The sequence below is a fragment of the Canis aureus genome, chromosome 16 (assembly GCF_053574225.1).
Source record: "Canis aureus isolate CA01 chromosome 16, VMU_Caureus_v.1.0, whole genome shotgun sequence".
In the NCBI taxonomy this organism is placed as follows: Eukaryota; Metazoa; Chordata; class Mammalia; order Carnivora; family Canidae; genus Canis; species Canis aureus.
Window position 1 is genome coordinate 13,425,540 of NC_135626.1, and position 16,714 is coordinate 13,442,253.

At 54.7% G+C, this 16,714-nt stretch overlaps 1 protein-coding gene across 5 annotated transcripts in view; it reads left to right on the plus strand.

Annotated features, from left to right (window-relative positions):
- Positions 1-231: 231 nt before the first annotated feature.
- ATP2A3 (ATPase sarcoplasmic/endoplasmic reticulum Ca2+ transporting 3) overlaps positions 232-16,714 on the plus strand; it is a 32,514-nt gene continuing 16,031 nt past the window's right edge. For 2 of the 5 annotated variants that reach the window (XM_077851632.1, XM_077851633.1), the window contains exons 1-9: positions 232-503; positions 10,105-10,122; positions 10,395-10,477; positions 11,964-12,068; positions 12,257-12,395; positions 12,677-12,757; positions 12,853-12,938; positions 14,486-14,950; positions 16,560-16,654. In XM_077851632.1, coding sequence (XP_077707758.1) covers positions 386-503; positions 10,105-10,122; positions 10,395-10,477; positions 11,964-12,068; positions 12,257-12,395; positions 12,677-12,757; positions 12,853-12,938; positions 14,486-14,950; positions 16,560-16,654 — 1,190 coding nt within the window. In that variant the 5' untranslated portion in view covers positions 232-385. Of the gene's footprint in view, positions 504-7,090; positions 7,244-10,104; positions 10,123-10,394; positions 10,478-11,398; positions 11,579-11,963; positions 12,069-12,256; positions 12,396-12,676; positions 12,758-12,852; positions 12,939-14,485; positions 14,951-16,559; positions 16,655-16,714 lie in introns of those variants that run through there. The other 3 variants (XM_077851635.1, XM_077851636.1, XM_077851634.1) reach the window with 3 other exon arrangements.

Here is a 16,714-nt window from a genome sequence, read left to right on the forward strand (position 1 = left end):
CCCGAAGCCCGGCGCAGGGGCTGAGACCCCTCCCGGCCAGGCTCGGCGCGGCCTCAGTTCCCCCTTCCGCAGAATGGGCGGGCGGCGGGGCTCGCGGGCCCGGGGCGCTGCGGGGGCGGGGCGGCGGCGGCTCCCGGGGCTGCCGGAAGGGGTGTGAGTGCGGGGGCGGGCTCCGCGCCGCCCCGCCCCGGGGAGGGAGCCTGGGGCGCCGCATCCTGGCGCTCGCCTTCGCCGCCGCTGCCGCCACTGCCGTCGGGGAAGGTCCCCGAGCGGACATGACCTCGCGCGGCGCTCGCCCGGGCTCGAGCTGCCGGCGCCCCGCGCAGTAGCCCCGCGAAGAGGCGGACTCGACGGTGCCGACCGCGCAGAAAGGCGGGCGGGCGGCATGGAGGCGGCGCACCTGCTCTCGGCAGCCGAAGTGCTGCGCGGCTTCTCGGTGACGGTCGAGGGCGGCCTGAGGCCGGAGCAGGTGTCTGCCGCGCGGGAGCGCTACGGCCCCAACGGTGAGAGCGCGGGCCTGGCCGGGGCAGCTGGGGGCCGCGCGCCGCAGCCTCAGTTTACCCCCCTACGCCGCAGCTGGGGAGCAGGCCTCCCCCCTCCAGCCTTCGGTCCCCGCGGGCGGGCAGGAAGCGAGAGCTCCGGAAACGTCTGCAGATGCTCTTGGGGCTCTCGGACGGGCTGCGCGGCCACCTTCGGCGGGGTCGGGTGGGTTCCGGGTTTAGAGACCTGGCGCCGGGCTCCCCTCCCAGCTCCCCGGGACCTGTGCGGTCTCTCAGGGCTTCCCACGGCCACCCCCGACCCTATCCACTCCCGCAAGTTTGAATCCACCGCCCTCCGCCCTCGTCCTGACCCCGCACTGCAATCGGCCCCCAGCATACAAATGCACATGCCAAGGCAATGTGGCTAGGGACCAGCCAGGGACCCGGACCCAGCCTCGCAGCTGGCCCCGAGGGTCTCCCCCTAGGCTCGGTGAAACACCCAGAAGGTGCAGCTTGTCAGCTGGCAGCCTTGGTGCCCCCACCCCCACCCCAGGTCTTCCTCTTTCTGCAACCCAAGGCGGATGTGGCTGGCGGGAGTCGGTGGGGGCTTTGAACCGCTGAGGCAGGAGACCCACCTCGAGGCGGGGCCGGGGCAGACTCAAGGCCTCACCCAGGGAGTTGCCAGGGAAGGCCTTTCCCTCTTGCATGACCTGGAGCGGCACCTGACCATCCCTGGGCAGCCAGGGAGCCTTCCTGCTGTTGCTGTTTGCGGGGGTGGTATCACTTCTTCCTCATCTTCAAAGGAGTTTGGGATTCTCTGTCTGCCAAAAGGCACAAGTACCAGGTACTCTCCAGATGTGACCACAGGCACATTCGGAGGCCTTGTGAAGGTGGAAGATGTTGGGGGGCCCTCTTCAAGTCACTTCCAGGCAGGACTTGCCACCCTTTTTGTCACCGCCCACCCCCTGCACTGGGCACAATGTTAGGGATTTAGATGGAAATGTCCCTTCCATCCCCAAAGCGGAGTCTGGACCCACTTTGTTTTAGGACTTGGGTCCTCACCCTTTCAGGGATCCCAGCCAGCCAGAGGGGAAAGTGCTCTGGCCTGAGTGTCTCACTGCTCGGGGATGACTTGAAAATTACCAAGAGCTGTCAGAAAGGGAGCTTTGGGTTTTGTATTGGCTTATGAAAACCACCTCTTATATAAATATTATCTTTCTGGAGCAGAAATCCTTTTCCAAAAAAATTAGTTGCTATATTTAGTTGAGCTGTGGGAGGAACTAGGGAGATAAATATTATTTAATATCCTCCATTAGTGACTTGGCAGGGAGGGTGTCATTGCTGCAAGAGGGCAAGGCAGCAGGACCTGTCCCCCAAACCCGGGGTGGGGATGGAGGTCAAGGCAACAGGTCTGGGGTTCTACAGACTCTTCTGTGCTGCTGTACAGAAAAGCTGCTCCTCCAGCTTAGGAGTCCTGATTCCCAAGGAAAACTAGAGACCCAGACCTTGGTTCTACCCCCAGAGGCTCTGTGTGACCCTGAACAACATCCCTCTAGTTCCTGGTTCCCATGTGTTCGTTGATCCAGCAGAGACTCTGCCTGAGGAGGGAGCCTCTAGGTCTCTCCCATGTTGTTTTGTGTAGGTAAGGTGATTTGGGGGTGAGCGGGCCACTGAGCATCTGTGTGAGGTGATGCATAAGGATGTTGGTGTGGTATATAGGTCCCCAAAAGGGGTGGATGTGCATTCGGGGGGTGGTAGGTAGGAAAAACGGGGGGGGGGGGGGGCATTGATGGACTCCCCTGGTTCCCTTGAACTTTGATTGTAGTAAATGATAAAAGCTAATGCTCACTGAGCACTTACTATGTGCCAGGCATTGTTCTTAACACTTTTCATCTCTTCTTTAATTCCCCAAAACAACTCAATGAAAATAACTATTGTCATTCTCATTACACTGAGTCATCAGGATGTTAGATAGCTTGCCCAAGGTCACACAATACTTGATAGAGCTGATACTAGGTACCTATCCCTCTGTTGCCTCGTTTTTCCTGTCTTTGCAAGGGGTCACTGGTCCCACAGGCCCTAGGCCCATGGTACTGGTGGCTGTACTAGAAGGTGAGTCAGCTAGGCAGTAGCTATCCCAGCCCCCAAGCCCTCCCAGCACCCCAGAGATCCCTCAGATCACTGATTTGCTTCCTCCTCAGGAAGCATTCCAGGGCTCTGGAAGTCCTCAGGTGAGGAGAGTGGAGCCAGCTGCCCCTTCCTGCATCATGCTCTCACTCTGACCAGCAACAGCTAAGGAGGAGGCATGGGTGTCCTGCAGTTTCTACAGGCACTGGGGAGGTCTTTTCCTCTTGGGTGACCGGGTGTGGTATACCCATCTCTGGGGTAGGGCTGACAGTTTTGAACCTTAGCTCTGCCCCTTCGTAGTGGTGTATCATGTGTAAGTGACCTCTCTCTGTGCCTTAATTTTTTCATCATAGGGAGTCTACAATAGGACCCGTGCCATATGGCTGCTTGCAAGTGTTTATGCACACCAAGCCATCCTTCCTTGTAGCAGAAGAGTCTAGGCCAGGCTCCAGGCCAGCTGGGTGGTGGGATGGGCCAAACCTACAGGTGGAGGGAAACACCCCAGGGACTAGTGTCCCCTCCCACCCCACCCAGGAGTCTCTGCACCTGCAAGGTCGTTAGTGCTGGAAACCACAAGGAAGTCATTTGCTTAAGTCCTGAAGTTTGCAAATTCTGCTGGTGGATGGAGGAAGGGAGGCTGTGAAGCAGAGGTTGGGAATCCCGTGCTCCCACCTTCTCTTCCTCCTCCCTCCCCAGAGCTGGGGATGGGGCCTCAGTAGTGCTGTCAGGGCATATGCCAGCTGGGAGTCCCCCATACACACAGAACACAGCTTTCTTAACCCCACTGAATAGATGTGTCCTCTGAAACCCCAACAGGGCAGGGAGTGGGAGGCTCCTGGCCCAGCACCTCTTGTGAGAGTACCCTTCCCCGCAGGTCCCCAAGTGCTCAGGACTCCGCTTCCTCCTAAGGCTTTCTACATCCTTTCAGTTTGTTTGTTTGTTTGTTTAAGTAAAACTGTGCACACAATGCAACATTCAGAGGGTACAGAGGATACAGTAAAGTCTCCTCAGACCTGTTCCCAACCACCCAGTGTTCCCAGTGTCCTGTGTCTCCTTCGCAACATACTCTGTACGTACACACTAGGTCTGTGATCTATGATCTTTTTCACATGAAAGGGAAGGATTGTGAGTGCTGTTTGGCCCCTGTTTTCCGTGATAATCATTTTTGGAGATTGTGCCACATGGAGCATCCTCAGGCTTCCTAGTGGCTTCTGTAGAGTTTCATGGGGCTGTTCTAGTATTTCTTTGCCTGTCTTTTGACGGGCACTTGGATTGTTCATAGCCTCTCCTATCACACATTACAAGCATATTCTTGTCCCCACATCACTTCACATACTTGTCAATATTGCCAGAGGATAAATTCCTAGAAGTGGAATTGCTGGGTCGAATGCCATGTATATTTTAAATTTTCACGGCTGTTGCTAAGTTATTCTCCATAAAGTTGCAGCAGTTGATGTGCCTGCTTCCTCACCCTCCCACAGGACATTTTGATCTGTGCCAGTCTGATGGAAAGAGTCCTCTTATAGTTTTTCTTTGCATTTCATTATTTACAAGTCAGGTTGGGCATTTTTCCTTGTATTTTGGAACCGTTTGATTTCCTTGTGTCCTTGAATGGGCTGCCCATCACCTTTGCTGGACATGAGCCAAGGTAAGAGGCAGGCCTGTGCTGGACATGTCCTACCAAGTGGGCCAACACCTAATGGCCCTGGAGAGCCCAGTGATGTGAGAGTCAGGCAAGACCCCAAAAGGTCTGAGGTGGTTCCTGTTCAGGGGAGCTGGGGGAGGGGGCTCCTAAAGAAACTGGAGCCTGCCTTCCTGGGCCTCCTGCTGCCCCTCTGTGTAGTGGATACAATGGCCCCAGAGCTGCAGGTGGGAAGGATGGCCAGATTTAGATTACTGCCAGTGTTGTCTGGGCTGTGACCTTATCTCCCGCCCTCAACCCAGGCCCCAGTGGGCTGCTGGGACGCAGGAAACACATATATGTGGGCCTTAGAAACTTGGCCAAGGGGAGTGGGACCGGGCAGGAGGAGGGGGTGAGGTCAGAGTGGTCCAACTTGCTGGAGGCCTCAGGAAGACTTGCCCCTCTTTGGCCTGTGTCCTCCTCAGTGCAGATGTGGAACTCTGAGATCCCCTAAAGGCCTTTCAGGATGTGAAATGACTCTTGGATCTGGGGGAGGTGTGGTTTGCCTGCAGGCATTGGAAAGCTACAGGTCTTTCAGGTTTCACCCTAGATTTCATGCCCACTGGCCCTTAAGGGGGCAGCCTTAAGCCTCCTCCTGGGAGCAGCATCCCCTTGCACGAGGAGCCCTCTGAAGCAGGGCTGAGTTTGTTCACAGCACAGCGGGCCACAGATGCTAAGCAAACCCTTTGCCAGTGTTTTCTAGCACCAGATCAGCCAGGTAGGCTGTAGGCCCCTGCATTGGGAGATCTGCATCCCAAGGCCCCTGTGAGAGCAGGGCCATGTTGTCCACTCTGGGCGGGTCCTAGAGAGCCACACAGGGCCAGGTAGTGAAGGCCCCTCCCTGACTCTGCAAGACGTGATTTAATTGCTCTGTAAACTTACCTTTGAGGAAGACCTTGGGAGCTCTTGCCTCTCCAGGCTGGAAACAACATTTAGAAGTTGAAATACCAGTTTCCAGTGTTTTGAGATGAGAAGAAAGGAGTCAAGAGGGAAGATTAGGGGAGCAGGTGGTGCATGGAGCCTGGGGCAGCCTTGGCTGCTCAGGGCCTGTACCTGAACCATGGGGCAACTGAGTAAACAACTCTGTGAGGCTCTTTGTGGACCCAGAGATGACTCAGCCCCTCTCCACCCTGGAAGTGCTCCAGTCAGGTGGGGGTGGCCCCAGTACTGATGACTGGTAAGAGAAAGGAAGGTTGGTAGGGGGATGGGCTTTTCCAGGAAGGCTTCCTGAAAGGCTGGGGTTTAGATGAGGAGTTAGGGAAGGGCACTCTGCACAGAAGAAATGGCCCAAGCACAGTCTTGGAGGAGAAAAAGCTCTAGCAAAACCAGGGAAGGTGATGGCAGTTCTGAGGCATCTCACTTTTGACTGGCAGATGGGCATACGCCTAAGATATAGGAGGATTCTGAAGGGCAAGGTCAGGGTAGATCTAGGAAGGCCCTGAAGGCCATGCTAAGATTGATCTTTATGCTGCAGGCCAAGAAGAACCCTAATGGTCTATGAGTAGGGCAAAGGCAGAGTCATTCACTCGTTCACAAATCTTTATTGAGTACCTGCCATGTTCTAGGCACTGCTCTAGGTGCTGTAGATACTGCTCTTGATGAAGTACTACTGGCATGGAGCTTACATTTTAATGACCATGTGCTTGTGCTTTAATAACGATGTGCTGTGCATGTTCTAAACATTTCTGAATAGCATACCATTTAATCTTCACAGCAACTTACTATTATTATCCTTATTTTACAGATAGGGAAACTGAGGCACAGAAGAAGTTAAGTGACTTGTCCATAGCCAGAGAACTACCAAGAGATAGAGCAAGACTTGAACTTAGCTCCCTGGCCAGACCCCTTGCTCTACACCATGAGGCTTCTCTGATCATATACTCCTTTTTGCCCCCAGAACCCACAGGCTAACTCCAGATCCCTCTAGGCCAGCCCCACCTTGGGCATCTGGGGGTGTGGGCCAGCTCAGTCTGGCCCCAGTGGCCCCAGAGCAGGGGTTGTCTGGGAGAGTCCAGTATGTGAGAGGTGCAGAGGGATGCTGTTTCAGAAGAGCAGTGGGGGGCTGCAGCCAGTGGGCTCAAGCAGCTGGGATGTGAGAGGGAGGAGCGCTTTCTACTACTGTCTTTGCCTGCATGGCCTAGTGAATGGCACCAAGAGGTGGGCAGGACCAGGGCATTCTCCCCATTTAACAAATGGTGCATCTGGCCCTGCCAAGGGCTCAACCTCTCCACACACAGCCTGAGGATAGCAAAGGGAAAACAGCATCCAACAGAGATACCTGGAGAGAGGCTGGGAGGGTGCTCTCCTAGCCCCTACTAGTCTCCAGTCCCCTTCCTCCATGGCCCCAGAAGTCAGTCACATGAAGGGAAAAATGGGTGGTCTAGGGTCTTGGCAGGACTGGAGTTTGAAGAAGACTAGGCCTGAACAGACAGTAACCCCCCAAAATGCCACCTGTGAGGAGAGCAGAGCCTTTTTGGACAGGAATAATTTTGGCTAGTGGCTCTGGGGTCACAGTGGAGGGGTGAGCTAGTTGGTGGGATAAGGGCATCCAGCCTAACAATCAGGATATAGGATGCCAAGTTTTCTCAGTGACTTTGGCTGGGGAAGACAGTGGGATGGGGTGGAAAAGCAGAGCAGCTCAGGAATTAGTGTAGGAGGTGCTGAGCGAGGGGCCAAAGACCAGACCACCTGAGTTCAAAGCGGCCACTTCCCAGCTGTAGGACCGTAACCAGTCACTCAACCTCCCTCCGCTTCAGTTGTCTCCTCTGTAAAATGGGAATAATAATTGTATCTTCCTTCTCAGGTTGTTTGAGAATCTCAAGAGAGTTAATGCCCTAGAGGATGCGTGCTGTCTGGCACACTCAACACTAATAATTCCACTATAGCTATTCCATCTGTGGAGGATCGTCTTATATGCTCAGCATACAGTACCTCTCCACTCACCTCTGAAGATAATGTAGGTATAGCACTTGGCACACTGCTTGGTACATAGTAGGTGCTCAGTAAATGTGGTTCTTAGTAATGATGATGCTAATCCTCCAGCAGCCCTTCAGGGTGAGGGTGGGGACCACATCTTCCAAATGAAGCTCAGAACCCCACAGGGAGCCAGCTGATCGGGCAAGACTAGAAGCACATGCAAGGGTAGGAGGGCATATTCTGGGGCCTCATGGCTGGCTGAGCCTTCCCGCCAGGGAGTGAGTAAGGGTAGAAGGGGAACCTTGTAGTCGATGCTAGGTCTGGGGAGAAGGAGGTACCTACCAGTCAGGGTCGGCTCGGTCATGGCACAGGAGCAAACCTCATGTCTCAATGGCTTAATAAAGGTCATTTCTTGCTCACATTGTAGATACGTACGTCAATGGCAGGTCATGTGGGGGCTTTGTGTCTCCTGTACTCCGTGATTCTGGTTCACAGCACAGACACCATGTCACAGTTGCCAGTTGCTATTGCAGAGGGACCAAGAGCGCTAGGTCTGCACTATCTGGTACACAGCCACTAGCCTTGTGTGGCTATTTAGATTTAAATGAGTGAAAATTAAGTACCATTTAAAATCCAGCTACTCAGTCACACTAGACACATTCCCAGTGCTCAATAGCTATGTGCAGTTAGTAGCTACCATGTAGGACGGTGCAGCTGTAGGGCATCTCCATCATCACAGAAAATTCTACTGGACGGCGCCCTTCTAAACAGAGTGTCTTGCCACCCGTTGGGCACCCCTGCCCAGAACTGACATGCACCCTTCTTTTTTGTAACTTGCACGAGGGCCAGGAAGTGCAGTCCTACTATGTGCCCACAAGGTGGGAAGAATCAGAAGCATTTGGAGAATGAATGACCACCAAAGATTGGATCCTGAGTCAGATTTTGGGTCAGAGCAGAAGAGGAGAAGTTGAGAGACCACTGAGGCAGGCAGAGGGCAGTTGAGGGGGAACTCGAGCTGGTACGTGTGCCCTGTAACCTGTTTCCCAACCCCAGGCCTTGACCCTGCCCAGAAAAATGCCCTAATACAGTGGCCTAGAGGCTACATGCCTGACAGAAGGAGGGGTTAGGGAGATAGTAGGAGGGATTCAGCTGAGAATTATGGAAAAACTCTTCCTTTAGTCAGAAACCCTGAAGACATGCACAGAGATGAGGGATTTAGAAGGCTCTTCTGAGTAGAGCATGGCAGGTGGAGGCCGACGTGGGCCATGAGGTTGGAACTGTTCTGTGCCCAGGCTGGTGCATGACAGAGATGATCTCTAAGGACCCTGCTCCAGTGGAGAATTGGCCCAGAAACCAGGTCTGGCCCTCCCCCTGCCTTTCCTGTTCGCTTCAGCTAAATAGATCAGAAGGAAAAAGTCTGTTTGATTTTAATCTCAATGCAGGACACTGAAGATTACATTTTCCACGGAAAATGTCAGCTGTTGCCTAAAATAGGACTAGGGAGAAAATGCTAGAAGGTGTATTTTTAGGTTATATGTTTTCCTCCTGAATTCCTGCAGTCCAGTGGGCTGCTTGACACTCTCCATGGTTCAGCTGCCAGGTGCCCTAGATCTTCCAAACAGGTGGTCTGGGGAGAGGGCTCCCACAGGAAAAATGTGTGTGGGTACTCAAGCTAAAAACAGTTGGACAGATAAAAGGACTTTTATCTGTCAAGAAGGTGGAAGAGAGAGAGCCTGAGGTACAGGCTCAGAATCTGCATTGCTGACATGCTTCCTGGTGATGCCAATGCTGCTGGCCTAGAGACTATACTGTGAGGAGCAGGGCTCAGGTGGGCTCAGTCTGGGAGGAGCCTCAGACAGGCCTCCGCAGGGCCTGAGCTCAGCCTGTGGAGGGATCCACAGGATCCCTATGGAATCCACCCCTTGAGGTCCAGGTCCTGCCCCTTCCCGTAGACCTGCCTACTTGCTGTGTGACCTTGTTCAAGTCATTTTCCACTCTGGATCTCCATTCTTGCACGTGTGAAACAGGGTGAGTGTTCCTACCCTGTCGCCCCTTTGTGACACCCCTTTGTGCGTTGGGAAGATTCAAAGACTTCAGATACCATCGCAGCCAGCTCTACCTGGAATGAAAGGTGGCTTCAGGAAATGTAGGAGATAAAAATAGAGCTTGTAAAGTGACAGCAGGTCCTGGTGGTGTATGGGAACATCACTGGTCTCAGACTGGGTATGTGGGATGGGCCTTGCCCAGAGTGGAAGAGGGTCTGGGAGGGAACAGTTGAGACTCAACCTCTAGGAACTGAACCATGGCAGGCTTCCGCACTGCCTGGGATGCTGACTGCTGAGGTTGTGTCCAAGGGATCCCCCTGGTAGGGGGCGTTCAGCGGGCTGGCCGTGCTGCAGACTTTATCTCAGTGCTCCCAGAGGGGCAGGTATGTCAGAGGTAGCCTGAGCCCATGTTCTCAATTTGAGGGAGGGGCTCCCTTGCCATGGCCATGAGGGACATTGAATAGGGTCATGCAGCCATCTGACAAAGAGTGCAGGGGAGCTAATAACTCAGTGGTGACCTCCGGGGTCTCTTCTCTTCTCTAGTTTGCTCTGTTTCTCCTCTGTGCATAGGAGAGGGTCTAGAAGGACCCTCCCGGCTCTGATCTTGTCCCCAGGTGAGCTAGGCCATCCAGATCTTCCTTAACCAGAGTGGAGTGAAGTGAGTGGAGGAATGGAAGCCTCTGGACTCAGATCATCCATTCTGTGACCTCAGAGAGCTGTGAGGACCTGTCTAGACCCTCATATTGGCCTGGGTAGGCACAGTGGGAGGGACTGCTGAGATTCCTCCTTGGTCCCACTGCATAACTCAATTATCTCTTGTCTCCTCATGGCTCCTGTGACTGCCTGGATCCCGCAGAGCTCCCAACTGAGGAAGGTGAGGCTTGGGCCAGGGTGGGCTGCAAGGCTACCAGGAAGCAGCATCCTTGGGCCATTCACTTTCAGGTTATATCCTTCTCTCTCCTCAGCAGAGTGAGGCTTTGCTGAGCCCCCCAGTATCACCCACCTGTGCCTCTACTGCCTCAGACTCTTGCTTTTTGGATGGGGGGGAGGGAGTGGGCCAGGTGGTCTTGGAGGTGATCCCAGCCCCAAATGGGGGCAGGTCAGTTGGTAAAGGACCCAGGCTTCACATGGTGCTCTGGTTCTCAGGGAAGTCTCTGTGGGAGCTGGTGCTGGAACAGTTTGAGGACCTCCTGGTGCGCATCCTGCTGTTGGCAGCTCTGGTCTCCTTTGTAAGTAAGGCCCCTATCCCACAGCATCAGGCAGCCGGGAAGGGAGAGGCAGGTTAGGGCAGTGCTCAGAGGTCCAGGCTCTGAACCACAGGTCTATCCTCTCAGCCAGGGACATCCCTGGGCCCCTACCCACCCCCTGCCTTGCTCAGACTTCAGCTTCCCTTGCCCGAACCTCCAAGGCCCGCCCTCTACATGCTGGACTCCCTGCTCCCATCTGCCCCCTCTACTCTGGCTATCAGGGTGAGCTTCCAGAAGCACAGGTCTGACCCCACCCCTCCCTGTCTTAGGACAAGGTTTCTCAGCCACAGGACTATTGACATTTTGGATCAGATAATTCTTGGTATGGAGGCTGTCCTATACTAGAGAATATTTAACAGCCTCCCTGACTTCTACCCACCAATGCCAGGGGTACTCCCCCGCAGTTGTGGCAATAAAAGTCTCCAGATGTTGCCAAATTGTCCCTCATGGAGGGACAAGTTCCTTCCATGTCTCCTAGTGCCCCACAGAATAATTTGGACTTTATCCTCTTATAGCTTGTCTATGGCTGCTCTCCTTTTGCTCTCTCCCCATTCTTACTGCCTGAAGCCCCCCAGACCTGCAGGGCCATGGGGCCAGGATGGAGCCATGGGAGGGGGGATGATAGTTGTCACTGGTGGCTGAGCAGCAGAAATCCAAGGGCAGTGCAGGGAAATGTCCGTCCTGAGGGTAGACACAGCTCCTTCTCTTAGCCCTGTGCCCAGCAACTCCTCCTGGGGAGGAGGCCTCATGTGGGTGACATGGAGTACAGGGCAGCAGGGGTCCCAGCCAGCTGTGTCTGGCCCTCCTGGCCACTGTTGTTATGGGAACTGAGGACTCTCATGGAGAAAAAAAGCCTATCGGTGCAGGCACCTTACAACAGCTGAGCCAAAATGATGCTGGTTCCCCTCAACAATTCAGATGGACACACTGAGACATGTGGAGGGGAGTGACAAGTACCCACTTGGGCCAAGAGGTGGGAACAGGGCTTTAACCAGGTGTTCTGTCTCAGGCCTGGGCTCTGGCTGTAATTATGCTGCTGTGGCCAGTGGACTTCCAGCACAAGCCTGTAACAAGATCGCCCGGGTTTGTTACCACATAGACTCCGGGCCTCAGCCCTGACTCAGGAAGGACTGGGGTGGACCCTGAGAATCGCAGTTCTGACAAAGCTCCCGGGTGATCCTCCTGTTGCCAGTCTGGCATCCCCTTGGAAAACGACAGCTAGGCAGATAGTGAGACGTCTAGCCGGCAACTGTCCGACTGCCCCACATCCTGAGAGTTGGCTGGGTGGGACGTGGGCTGTGGCAGACACTACCTGCAGATAAGCCAAGGCCTCAAACAGCCTTCTCCAAACCCCGGGCTCCCCAGGGGAATCTCTCCCAAAGCAGGAGACAGCAGACCTAGGGTATGGAGGAAATGGTGAGCAGATCCTGGCCCACAGCCTAGCCTCAACTCAGCTCTGACTCCATAGGTCCTGGCCTGGTTTGAGGAGGGCGAAGAGACCACAACAGCCTTCGTGGAGCCCCTGGTCATCATGCTGATCCTCGTGGCCAATGCCATCGTGGGCGTATGGCAGGTGGGAGGCGTGGAAGTGGGCCTGGGCCCTTGGGTCTCCCGGCTGCTACATGTTACTGCTACTTGGTGGTAGAGTCCTACAGGTCCTTCTGTGTCTAGCTCCATCCCAGGCCCCAGGGATGTCATTACAAGGGGTCAGCCTGCGAGGGCCAGTGGGGCCAGACCACCTCCCTACCTCATGTCCTGCAGGAGCGCAATGCTGAGAGTGCTATTGAGGCCTTGAAGGAGTATGAGCCTGAGATGGGCAAGGTGATCCGCTCAGACCGCAAAGGTGTGCAGAGGATCCGCGCCCGGGACATCGTCCCTGGAGACATCGTGGAGGTGGCAGGTACACTAGGGGCCTCTTTTCATTATGTGATGCTGGTGAGCCCATCCCTGTCTGTGCCCCCATCTTTCTGGCTGTGTGCACAGAGCAGGTGGCTATCAGATTCTTCCAAATCTCTTCAGCCAAAACCTTGTTGGACAGCTAAGGAGACTGGGCCAGGGAGTAGCATCTCTCTCAGGGATCACAGCTCACCTGCCTCTCACCTACCCCTGGTTCCTGGCAGCCCTTCTGGCTTTGCCAGGGGCTGGTACCCAAAGCCACATTCAGCCACTCTCTCTCCACAGTGGGAGACAAAGTACCCGCTGACCTCCGCCTCATCGAGATCAAGTCTACCACACTGAGAGTGGACCAGTCCATCCTGACAGGTGAGGCCCAGAGGCTATGGCTGAGCAGGGCTTACTTAAGTCCAGGGAGGGGAGTGTCTTCATGTGGGGCTTCTCATTTCTGATTCCATGACCAGGTGAATCCGTGTCTGTGACCAAGCATACAGATGCCATCCTAGATCCCAGAGCTGTGAACCAGGACAAAAAGAATATGCTCTTCTCTGTAAGTTCCTGGGATGGCTGGAGCCTTTGTCTGGACACTGATAATAAAAACTTTAGTATTTAATCAGTCAAAGCCCTACAAGAAAGAACCTCATCAATTATTGACAATAGGTACAAATTTATAGCACTGGTAATAGCTTATGTTTACTGAAGGCTGTGTGTATTTGATCCTCACAGTGCTTTTGAAGTAAGTACTCTTGTCACTTGCATTTTCCAGCAAGGAAACAGACACAGAGAGGTTAAATAAACTGCCCAAGGTCACACAGCCAGCAAATGGTTGAGCTGGGATGTGAACTCAGACATTCTGACTACAGAGCGGTTCCTCTTATCCAGCTTTAATCTGAAGAGGGACAAAGCTAGCCTATAATCACTCAGTGGAGAATTATCTAGAGATAAGAGTGTTGCCAAAGTGGTGGAGGATGGCAGAAATAGTCCATTTCTCAGATGGGAAAACTGACCCCTCAGTCAAGGTGTCAGGGCCCAATGGCTCTTTTCAGAACGAGTGGTGGACTCAGCCCTGGTGGGAATGATAGTCCCCTGTGGCCTCAGAGGGACTTGACCATCGATGCTTATAGGCTGCTCAGAAATAGCCTAAAGCGGAACACAGAAGCCACCAAGATGGGTCAGGCCATATGGCCATGGCCCAGGACACCAAGTTATAAGGCTAAAAAATCTGCCCAGAAGTGAACAGAAACAGAGAATGCAATATTCACCCAGAGCTCTTAAGGAGAGCACCCTGCCTGGATGCCTGGAAGCCTTGGACAGGCTGCTCTGAAGTGGGGAGGGGACTCCACAGGGCATGCTCGAGCCCTGTATGCTCAGCAGCTGTCACTAAGCATCTTTCTAAGGAAGATGCTCTGGCTGACTGCAAGTCATTTCCTTAGCTGAGGGGCCTACAAGTGGGTGGGGGCCTGGGGGAGTGGAAGTCGCATTGCTCACGACAAAAGAAGAGAAGCTGAGGTTGTCCCTGGCACCTACCGTTTCTCCAGCCTCAGCACAGGGCTCCCGTCTGAAGGGGTGCCAGGTTATTAGCCTCCTCGGAGTAGCTCTTTGGTTGAACCATCATGTGGAAGAGGACACAGAAGCTCAAGGCTAGCTAGGACTCAGGGATTTTACCAGGGCCTTGGGGGTAGATGGACTTAAACTCAAGTTAACTGGATTCTTCAGTAAATATTTACAAATTACTTACCTAGGAGCGCAGTCAGCCTGGCACTCAGGCGGGGCCACGTTGGTTTTTTTATGCATCGCATTTTGATGCGTTGGTGTCCTGCTGTGCTGGCGCATCACATTGTCAGTACTGGTCTAGTGCTTCCTGTGCGGCCACGCAGGTGCTACACCAAGTCCTTGCCTTCCCAGAGCTAACACTGTCATGGGGAGGGCAGCAGAAGCCCAGGACTGCGTAGCTGCCCAAGTCTGGGAGTACTAAGTGACGTGGAGCAAAAGAAAGCCAAGTAGGGGGACAGGAGCCTTACCCTAGCCCCAAGGAGTCGGGGGTGCCGGGCCCCAGCCGGGATGCTAAGCGGCCCTGCTGGTGTCTCCCTCGGCCAGGGCACCAATATCGCAGCAGGCAAGGCCCTGGGTGTGGCAGTGACCACAGGCCTGCACACAGAGCTGGGTAAGATCCGGAGCCAGATGGCGGCAGTGGAGCCAGACCGGACGCCGCTGCAGCAGAAACTGGATGAGTTTGGACGGCAGCTGTCCCACGCCATCTCTGTGATCTGTGTGGCGGTGTGGCTCATCAACATCGGCCACTTTGCGGACCCAGCCCATGGCGGCTCCTGGGTCCGTGGCGCTGTCTACTACTTCAAGATTGCCGTGGCCCTGGCTGTGGCTGCCATCCCTGAGGGCCTCCCAGCTGTGATCACTACGTGCCTGGCTCTGGGCACACGGCGCATGGCGCGCAAGAATGCCATCGTGCGGAGCCTGCCTTCCGTGGAGACCCTGGGCTGCACCTCGGTCATCTGCTCTGACAAGACAGGCACGCTCACCACCAATCAGATGTCTGTTTGCCGGGTGAGTAGCGACAGGCCACTTGGGGTCGCACTGGTGTTGCTGTGTGACGCTCTGTCTGAAGTCCCTCTGTCTGAAGTCCCTCTTTGGCCCCCTGACTCCTTTTTGGCAGAGGATGGAGGAGAGAACCTGTGGGCTGCCCTGCAGGAGGGAGCAGACCCAGGTTTTCATGGGGCAGAGCAGCAAAGTCTGGCTGGATATGTGTCACTAGGACCCACATGTCACTGTAGGGGCCTGGCAGGGCATAGCCTGTCTGTGAACCTCAGTTTCTTCATCTGAAATTTGGGTATGCAAGCTTTGATAGACAACCATAAGGAACATGGCAGAGGGTCACGTACAGCCTTGGCATCTGAGCCAAGCTGGGCCTGGACCCAGCCAGGTTCTGTCCAGCTCCATGGTGACTCTGCAGTAGATGCCTGTCACCAGATATGCCAGCTCCAGTGACCTGGGAAGGGCCAGGGTGGGAATTATTCATTTCCAGGCACACAATCCCAGATCCTGGGCCTGTTGCCCACATGCTCTGGGGATTCTGGCTGAAACTCCAGCAGACCCAGGGGGCAGAGGGGTGCGTGGGGTAATGGCGAAGGCTGTGGGTGTCCCACCCCTCCCAGGATTTCCCATGGCTCTTCCCCCATCTCTGCTCCCATAATCTGCCCATTGGGAAACTCAGGCTCTGTATCTAAAGCCTTGAAGCCTGTTAGAGGCTGCCACAAGGGAAGGGGCACCAGCAAGCTTTACATCTTCTGGCCCCTGACCTCTAAAATCTCTAGGAGGACTTCATTTGAACAGAATATTCCTTAACTGAAATAAATATTTGAAAAACACACTCTAGGAAAGTTGGAGAGGCCTTACCTGCTGGATAGGGGGCTGAGAAATTTGACTTCTCGGGAGCTATGCTGGCTGGAGGGCTGCCCTTGAGAGCAGGGAGGGGAGCACAAAGGAAGGGACATTTGTTGAGCACCTACTGGGTGCTGAGCTAGCCATTGGCTTGGGAATGTGCAGGGCAATTTCTAGAAAGCAGGAACTGTCTCCTTGGCAAAGCTGGCTGACAGGCAAGAAAATGGGCTATTCTGGGAGGGATAAACCCCCTGACCCTGAGGTGCACAGGTAGGGGCTGGGTGACCCAGCAGGCCCCGTAGCCAAGAGCTCACTGTCCAGGAGCACCTTTGGGCAGGAAGGTTTGTGCCCCAGAGCAGTGTGGGGGTTCCTACCCTTGGAGGCCAGGAACTCATTCTTTCAAGGGGAAAAGAGGGGCAGCTATACTCCGATCCCACTCTCTTCTCATGCTACCAGCAGAGAAACTAATGCTCAGGTGCTCAGCCAGGAGTCATGTAACAAAATGGGCAAGGACCCAGGCTTCCTGCCCCATGTCAGGGCTCTATCCAGAACACTGCAGAATCTGCCATATACCCCTCAGGGGTCCAGGGCCGAGGCCCTACCTCAACTAGAACCCTACTCTTACACTGCACCTCCCAGACTTTGGCAGGAGGGAAGGGCAGTGGCTTCTCTGGGGGCCCAGAGGACCCCACCCTGGGGTCAGGCTTTATTCAGACTGGCTGCCCAAAGAGGGAAGAGGTGAGGGCTTGCTTAAACATGCCTCTGCACTCCCCAGATGTTTGTGGTAGCTGAAGCTGAAGCCGAAGCAGGCTCCTGCCGTTTGCACGAGTTCACCATCTCAGGCACCACCTATGCTCCGGAGGGCGAAGTGTAAGTGCCGGACCAGGGTGGGTGCAGGTGGGTGGCGTTTCCTGGTGGGCTGGGCAACAC